Source organism: Merops nubicus, unplaced genomic scaffold (assembly GCF_000691845.1).
Source record: "Merops nubicus isolate BGI_N331 unplaced genomic scaffold, ASM69184v1 scaffold18253, whole genome shotgun sequence".
Classification (NCBI taxonomy): domain Eukaryota; kingdom Metazoa; phylum Chordata; class Aves; order Coraciiformes; family Meropidae; genus Merops; species Merops nubicus.
Genome location: NW_008598443.1, coordinates 21,652 through 30,645, shown reverse-complemented (window position 1 = coordinate 30,645; position 8,994 = coordinate 21,652). Strand labels below are relative to the sequence as shown.

General features: G+C 41.1%; 1 protein-coding gene across 1 annotated transcript; it reads left to right on the top strand.

Annotated features, from left to right (window-relative positions):
* Positions 1-163: 163 nt before the first annotated feature.
* Positions 164-7,201, top strand: VWC2 (von Willebrand factor C domain containing 2; the record flags this gene model as incomplete). Its single annotated transcript, XM_008937051.1, has 3 exons — positions 164-205; positions 784-1,565; positions 7,072-7,201. Coding segments are annotated over exons 2-3 (844 nt in total), but the record flags the coding sequence as incomplete, so codon positions are not given.
* Between the last annotated feature and the right edge of the window lie 1,793 nt (positions 7,202-8,994).

Genomic DNA, 8,994 nt, shown 5'->3' with positions numbered 1-8,994 from the left:
GTGGCCGGAGCAGTGTACGTATGTCGGTTCGTTTTTTTCCTGCTCGGTGTGCAGCGTTTTAAGGACAGGAGCAGGAGGGTCGCCGAACTCCTGGGGGATGTGGATTAAATGAGCCTGTGCTGCGGAAACTCTTAACGGCTCTGCTCTGCCTTTCGAACACGGGGAGGAAGGTGGTGCGTGCTGGTTTAGGTAGTTCGGAAGAGAGGTAGTTTAGCTCTGCCTGCTTTAGTGTCCTGGGTTTTAGTTTGCTTTAACAGAAATGTGCTCACTGGTAGGTATTTAAAAAAAAAAAAAAAAAAAAAAAAAAAAAAACCCAAAGCAAACCAACAGCATACTTCAGACTGAATAAGAGGTTAATGAAAAACATCGTGCATGGGGTCAGCAAACAGGACTCATCTGGGTGATTTCTGTTCTGGACTCTGCTGTGTTTTGGGGAGCTCCATTTAATTCAGCGTGCATCCGTCCTCTTCACGTGTTGTCATCTGAAAGGAAAAACAACCACCAAATGCGCTGTTTTTGCATGCATGTGCCTTTGCAACCTGCTGGAGTTATGCATGGTGTTGTCACAGAGCCCAAGACGCCCGGTCTGTGTCCAGAACCCTGCTATTCATAAGACACGGCAGAGCAGGAGGAGGAGGAAGAGGGATGCAGCACCAGGCTGTTGTTTGCCTTTTGCATAAAGTACCGAGACAGGTTGTATATTGTTTAAGATGTTGCATCAGAGGCGGGGTGTGGGGGGAAGAAGTACAGAAGCTGAAGTCTTCCTAATCCTTCTTTTCCTAGGGGCTGTGGATCTGTGCAGCACTTCCATTCAATGTGAATGCAGTGTCCCCTGTGGGATGCAGTAGGTGATGCCCAGCTCTACTGCAATGGCAATTGGAGCGCTCTCTAGTTCTCTTCTTGTTACCTGCTGCCTCATGGTCGCCCTCTGTAGCTCCATGATACCTGTACAAAAACTGGCCAAGGCTCAAGACAAACAGGAGATAAAGGTGAGCCAGGAAAAGAGGGATCACACATCTACAAGGGACAGGCAGACAAGCCCAGGGAAAATGAATGAGATCGGCAGGAGCGGGAGGGAGGAGGGTAGCAGGGACTGGAAGAGCAAAGGAAACAGGAGCTACTCCAGCAAGGAGTCTTGGACTAAGCAAAAGCAGGCTTGGAACAGCCAGGGAATGAGCAGTAAATCCAGGAGCATTGAAGTGCGAGAGCAAAGGGATGCTGATCTTGAGGAACCTCAAGTGGCCGAAGATTCATCTCTCCCAGAAGGTGTCACAGGTGTCACTCCGGAGCCTCCAGAGGAGTATGCCTATCCAGACTACCGTGGGAAAGGCTGTGTGGATGAGAGTGGCTTTGTCTACGCCATTGGGGAGAAGTTTGCACCGGGCCCCTCTGCCTGCCCCTGCCTCTGCACTGAAGAGGGCCCGCTGTGCATACAGCCTGAGTGCCCCAGGCTCCACCCTCGCTGTGTTCATGTGGACACCACCCAGTGCTGCCCGCAGTGCAAGGAGAGGAAGAACTACTGCGAGTTTCGAGGGAAAACCTACCAGACCTTAGAGGAGTTTATGGTAAGGGCTGAAGCTAAAAGTCATTATGTGATTCCTTCTCTTGTTTAAAGTAGTGTTATGTTCTTCAGGTGCTTTCTCAGAGGGTGCTCTGGGTCTCCACCTCCCCTTTTCATTTCTGTGTTAATACTACTTGTGCAGTGCCGTAAAATATTCCCCTTAAACATGACCTTTCTTGCTCTTACGATACAGTAGCATTTTTAAAAGAGGGTACTGATCTTTATTAATTCCTTTGGTATTTACAGTAGAAAATACTATATGGAAGGATGCTACTCAGTGGCAATGTCACTTTTCTGAAAAATTTTCAACAATAAATTTGTTTCCTTATTTAATTGTTAGCTGTGAAACTTCTGCCTTGCAAGGATTGAGCAGGGCTTTGTGGTCTGACTTCTATTCCTAGGAATAGTCATACCCTTTTTGTAACAGACGTTTCACTTTCCCTTTTTAACCATTTCAACTGTGCTGCTAAGGCTGCATAATTGCTTTCTGAGAACAACTATGGGCATTCTTTTTATTAAGAGCATAGTTTGCAGTGGGGATTACAGTGATAACTAAACAAAAAACTTGAAAACCTTTATGTTTAGGGAAATCCTTTTTAGACTAGGGCCTTTTTTGTGCATTATTGTGCAAGGTCATTATCATTGAAAATTAAACTTAAACTTAGTATAGTGCACTGGAAAGTTTTTGAGTTGGGGTCAATTTCCTGATTGCTTACCTTGCCTTTTTCCCTTCAGTATTTTGTTGCGGCTGAGATAGGGTGAGCAGGCTCTAAGAATTTGCTTGCTAGTGAGTGTTAGATACACGGCTGGTCCAAAATCCACTTCTGAACACATGAGAGATTTTTGAACTTAATGTGTTTAGGGAAGTACAAAATTTAGTTCAGGGTTCTGGCAGTATGAGCCCCTTTCAGGATGGAGGAAAAGAAAATGTGTTTCTGCAGGCTGTAAAAAAGTGGCCACCTCTGCTTTCTGTGGTATTTGCATGTTCTTGGAAACTTACTTCCACTCATAATGTCTTTCCATGTTCATCAACTTACTGAAAAAATAAAAAAATAAAGGACCAGAATTACTCTTTCCAGAATAAATCACAATGTTTTCCCTTGCTCTTTTTAGGCAGTAATGTACAGAGCACTTGTGGATTTGAAAGCATGATGGAAAGCATTGTATCATCCTCCCTCTTTCCATGTCACAAGGATTGCATTCAGGTTCAGGATGGCAGCTTTCTACTTTAAGAGGGAGAGGGTACTTTTAACAGTGCTAGTTGGTGTGACCTTTTCAGAGATGGATTGTGAGATCCTTCCTTTACAAACAAGTAAATTCTGAGGGGTGGCCAAAACAGTAATATTTCTGCACGTGCATTGTAGATCAAAGTTTTAAAGGCTTCTCCCAACTCTTAACTTGTGCTCTTCTAACAACTTGCATTTCTTTGTTTTTTTTTTTATATAGTGGTGTTGTATTAATGGCTGTGAAGCAAGCTTAAATTACCTTATTGTGTTAAGGTTGCAGTTGAGAGAACAAAAACGTAGGGCTTCCTGTTATATTTGAACATGGATGGCAGCCTTGGTAAAAAGGGATTGCTGAATGGTGATGTTCACAGAAATGTTCTGTAAAGACTTTCTTTTCGTTTTCTTAACCCAGTTCAGCCTTCAGCCCATGTGTTGGGGCTCACTGTAATGAAACACCGGTTCCCTTACTGCTTTGCACTAGCCAGCTTTGGAAGCATGAGGGAGAAGGGAAGTTGAAGGAAAGTTACTGATGCAGTTAGTCGGTGAAACTGCGCCTGTTCATTGTGATGTGTGAGGGCCTTGGTGTTTAGGTGAGGTTCAACACTGGTTTCAATATTGTGAGCACAAAACTGTAACTGGAACTGTTTGCCCGTGCCACTGCAATCAGGGGAGATGTCTGGCACGGTAAGGTACAGATGTAGTCAAGCTGCTGCTGCTGCTCAGTGGAAGCAACTGCAAATACAAATGATTGCACACGGTTTCAAAGGTCATTTTACAAGTTAAGTTGATGGTCTTAGAGAGGTAACTGATATGCTATCTCTTGATTAAGGTCAAAGAAGGAGTTATAAATGGAAAGTGATCTGTTTTTTTTTTTTCTCTGTCTGCACCTACTGTTAGTGGCAAAGAGCAAGTCATCAATGAAGGAGTAAGAATGTGACCTCCTAACTTTTAAATCCTTTTACCTGCACAAATATTTATGTATATTTGTATATTGTGTATATGTAAATACAAATATTTATGCTTTTTTTACAACATCTGCAACTCCATTTATACATAGGCTCATAAACTTCCCTTTAAACAATTCTAAAGAAGTTATTTTTTTGCCATCTCAACTCTTTCTACAAATTTTACAGCTGCCTGGTGAATATGTACAGCTTCTGTGCCTCTCATTGCCTTGCCACAGTTTTTGCATAGGCAGACCTAGTGCTGCTGTAGAGTTAGCTTCATCTGTAGACCACAGAGATGTGGTGTCATTTAGTCTTCAGAGCGAGGTTGATAGGTGGCATCACTTCCAGCCCAGCCTGGTTATGTCAGATGTGCTAAGCATGAGTGCTGCCAAGCTGGTTGTTTCCTAGATGATCAAGTGGGATGCTCTTTGGGTTGGCTGCCATGAGGAACCAAGCTGCAAGGAATATGCTTACATCGTAAGAGTAGAACACAGTAAATGAAGGACCAAATGTGGCTTTTCATTCTGATTTGTCTGGCTGTTGTTACATATCCACACTGTCTTATTGTTGCTCTCTAGTGATGATTATCTCTGAGTATTAAACTGCCATTATGATGCGAAAAGAAGTGGGGTTTTCTACAGTTCCTGTTACATCCTGATGAGATATAAAAAGCAGTGTCCTACTGTTTAATCCAAAGATGAATAGATAACGGTTGACACTAATATCATTTTAGCAGCCACTGTGGTTCACTTATGTGCCTGAAAAGAGCTTTGTAGAAATAAGAAGCTGGAGACCTTCCTTAACTCTGCTACCATTAGTCATATTGGTGGGTTGTACAGGTGACAGTACTTAGTAAAGGTGTGCTATGTGCATCTCCCTGAAATCCCATAATCTGTTTCACAGGAAAGGTATTCATGACTGCAGTATTGCATTAACAGTGTGCTGTGTTCATGAAAGATGTAGTCTTCGGCTGTATGTGCTATGTAGCACAGAAATGCATTAATCTGAATCATTGTTATAAGATAAAGCAAAAAAAACCAAACAATTTTGTTTCTCGTTCAGGAGAGTTTTCAGGGCTTCATTAAATGGCGGCTTCTAAGAATTTTAGGCTTCTGTCAAATTTGGAATCCTCGTAAGGAACCTACTTAATTAGGATATGTTTAAAATTCACAGATGAGAGATTTTAGGAATAACATCTGTGTCTTGTTTCCTGATTATCATCAGATACTCTAGTTTTTACATCGCTTGTAATATTGAATGGCACAGCTGCTAAGCACAGCTCCTGGTGTCCTGGGAGAGGGATTATCTATCTGTTGTTGTAGTTTCTGGTCTTGTTGAACTGTGATGATGGGCAAATTTGCATCTTTTTCAAGTCATGGCAAAAAAAATGTTAAAACCGATTGAAAGCTATAGGTGCCTTATTGAGCCTGATCCTTGGAACTGAGTTCTGGTAGCCTTGATTAGTACGATTCCTTAAAAATAATAACAATAATAAAATCAGTCCTCCTCAAAAATAACGTTTTCATAATTTATTAAATATTGTTTCTGAATATAACTCCAGAGTGAAGGATTCTTACTATTGATTTGCAGATAAATGGGAGCTCAAGTTTGCTGACTCTCAAAATTTTGTCTGTGGTTCAGCTGATTACCTGGAATACCTGAGTCTCTTGACTGATCAGTGGATCAGACCTCCTCATCTTCTGACACTCCAGCTCTGCAAGTGAATGTGGTAGCTTATGAGCAATTACAGGACAAAGTTCTTGTCCTCAAGCCTGCAATAAAAATCTGCAGTACTGGGCTGTCAACCTTCTTGTGGCATTTTGTGAGTGTATGGTGTTTTGTTGTCCTTTGTAGAGTATAAAGCAAAAGGAAAACTGGAAGTGAGTAGCTAGCAAAGGATGTCTGAAATACAGTAATAAAAGCAGAAAGCAATCCAGCAAGAGACCCTTTTTAGGCTTTCTAAGTAGAGGGGCAAGCATGAAAGATATGTGAGTGCATAAGCAAATAGCAGCCCTGGCAGGTGGGAAGAGAAGTGGCAAAGCATGGATGAGCATTTAGTTGGAGACGATGCTATGCAAGCATCAGCATGTTTGAACTTCAGAAGTGAGAAGGATGTGAAAAAGGCAAGCAAGCAGAGAATGAGTTGAATAAAAAATGTGATGGACTGCCTGAGAAACAGGGAGAAGAAACAGATGATGTGCAAGTCAGACATCTGGATGATTCTTCACAGAGAATATATTTTTTTTTTCTTTAGATTTGAAATTACTCTGCTTCTGTTGGAGAAATGCAGTGGGTGATTGTTTGCATCAACTGGAATCTGGAATGAAAAAGGGTCCATAAAACAAGGACCTCATCTTTAAGTAAATAGAGAATCTGCATAGATTTGGAATTTAGAAGATCACTAATAATAGCATCCAGCTGCATTTTCACCCTGCATGCTGAAAATGGATACCAGTGTGGTTTTTTGGAGTACAGCAGTGAGACTTAACAGTACACCATTTATTGCACTTTAGCACCCTTGTGTCCTGCTACCTCCAGCTTCTTGTGTGGTATGAGGATGTCAGTCCTGCAATGTCCAGCATCTGGTCAGGAATGTTGAAGTGGACAGGTGGAATTATTCATGTAGCATATGAAGACATTGGAAAATCCATTTTTTTTTTCCTGAATAGGGCCTTGATACTATTTTGTTTGGAATTAATTTTATTGAAGTAGGTCATTCAAGTAATTATCTCATGCTACTCCTATTCAGTAGAGTTCTTCAAAACCAGTAGCATTTCAGTAGGTAAAAAGGATGGCCTGTGTTCTGCTTTGCCCCTTTCTTTGAATTGCAATTTCTTTCCAGAAAGTTATAAATACAATTAACCTGTGGAAAATACCTGAATTCAAAGGAAATTTTTTTCATGACTTCTCTTTGAAAATGTTAGTTTTTCTTCTTCAAGTACAATATTTTTTGCTAAAATACTTATTCAACCTCTAATAAATTAAACCAGATTTCATCTAAATTATGGACTTAATTTACTGGAAGTTCATTAGAAATGTGGTAGGGAAATTTTTGCTTTATTTGTGTTAAAAGTCTGAAGTATTCTTGTTCCCAAGGTCCCTTGATTTTTCCATCTGGTGCACAGATTTAGAGCAGAACCTGTGGGGTTCTTCTGCTGTGTTTCTGTAATTTTGGAGGAGCCCAGCCTTGCTTTCTGCATTATTCAGGCCACAAGAAATCATTTGTTTTTAAAGTGGATAGGAAAAAGGTGAAGGAAAGAGCAGTGCGGATGACAAAGTAGCATTGAGCACTTCAGAGGGCTGAAAGAGTTAAAAAGTGACTAGATTTGTGTTTCAGGTTTCTCCCTGTGAGAAGTGTCGCTGTGAAGCCAACGGTGAAGTGCTCTGCACTGTCTCAGCTTGTCCCCAGACTGAGTGTGTGGATCCGGTGTATGAGCCTGACCAGTGCTGTCCTATCTGCAAAAACGGTGAGTAAGGGCCGTAGAACTGGAAGGGGGCTTCTGGCAGAGATCCATGGTGCTCTGTTCAGGTTTTGAAATATAATTACAATGTTTTCCTTTTTTCCCAGACGGAGGTGGAAAAGAGTTATGTGTGGTTGGTGTCTTCCTGGTATAAGGAGTTAGGTCTTCCCTTGACTGTGATGGACACGATTATGACTCACAGGGGGTTTTATTACCCAGGAGACAGTTAGGGTGTTGATAGCAGATATTCCTGTCGCTTCTGGATATATATGTTGCACAAACTCAGGTGGATATATTTTACATAGGGACGCAAAATGATCTCGGGCTCTCCATGTTATCCACCTTTCAGTGTGAGCAGGAAAAGTTACTTTTGTTCTCCCTTTTTATTAGTTCCCCTTTCAGAGATTCTTTGCTGCCTTTTTTTTTTTTCTTTCGTGAGGCAAATCAAATGTACCTTATTGAGTTCATTTAATTTTCATAACTAAATGAATTAAACTCCCAAGTTTAATTGAATATTTTTTGTAACTAAATTAGACAGAAAGGCTCTCTACTCCCAGCAAGGGCTTGCATTAGATCAAAGTCTTGGTCTATTTAGAGGAAAAAATTACATGGCACACTAGCTCATCACTTTACATAGAAGAAATGATAATTTATTAATAGAAATGAAAGCTCCAAAATCTCAAATGAAATTATATTTAAAATGAAAAAAGACATTTAGAAATATTCAGATCATTTGCAGACATATATTATTTCTCTAGAATAGGTAGGTTCTGTTACATTAGTTAGAACAAACTGATTAAAGTTGTTGAAAAGCTAGGGGAGGAGAGAGTATATGGTTTATGCTTCCTGCAAATTCAACAGTAGATGATAAGGGATAGTTAATTGCATTGGAGGAGTTTCATTTGTATGGGTATAAAAGTAATTGCTTCACATCCCTTAATTGGTTGTTACAACCCTGAAGGAATTTGTTCTCAGCTGTACAGTTTAAGGGCACACTGCTTTTGGTGATGAGAGGGGGCATTTTTTTGAGGCATTTAGGGACAGTTCCTGGGAAGGACTGAATCTGGGAGCTGATGGTGTGACAGCTAGCTGGTCCAGAGCATCCTTTAGCACTTTTTTTGATGGCAGGAGTCTTCCTGACGTGCTCACAGGCTTTCTGTGTGCACCAGACTCTGCTGCAGTTACCCAGATTGGAGTAACTCTTAGCAAGTAAAAGGTCTGTTTTTCATATGGGGGATGGAGTTTCAAGCACAGTGCTTTAAGCCTGTGTAATCTTTCCCACTGAATTTTTCCAGTGGTGTTAAACCTGTTTAGATCTGGATTGACTTTCCATCAGAGCATATTCTCCCAAAATCATCAACATAGTGAGCTGTGGTGGCCCTCTCCTAGCAGTGGATTGCCTTTGGATTACGGTGGCATGGCAGAGTGAGGCTTGCCTTGGTTGTTTGCATGGATCCCCTTACACATTTCCCAGAAACGGAGCCTTCTTAAAAAAACTGTATATTAAACAGGCCTTAGTTGTGAGGAGGCTGCCTTCTCTCAGTGCACTAAAGCTGAATTATCCAAGTTCTGCCTGCAGGAAAGGGTGGTCTTGTCCTCAGCATCAGAATCCCCAGTATTATTCGCATATTCTTGGGTATAACCACAAGCTGAGTGGCTTTCCTTGTTAGCTTTTAGATGAGGAAAAAAAAAAACATTAACAATAACAACAAAACCCAAGGTAGTTCAGTCGAAGCTCAGCTTTTCTGGTTCATCAGCTTTGGTGTATTGGCACAAAGGAATTTCTGACGAATCCTCTC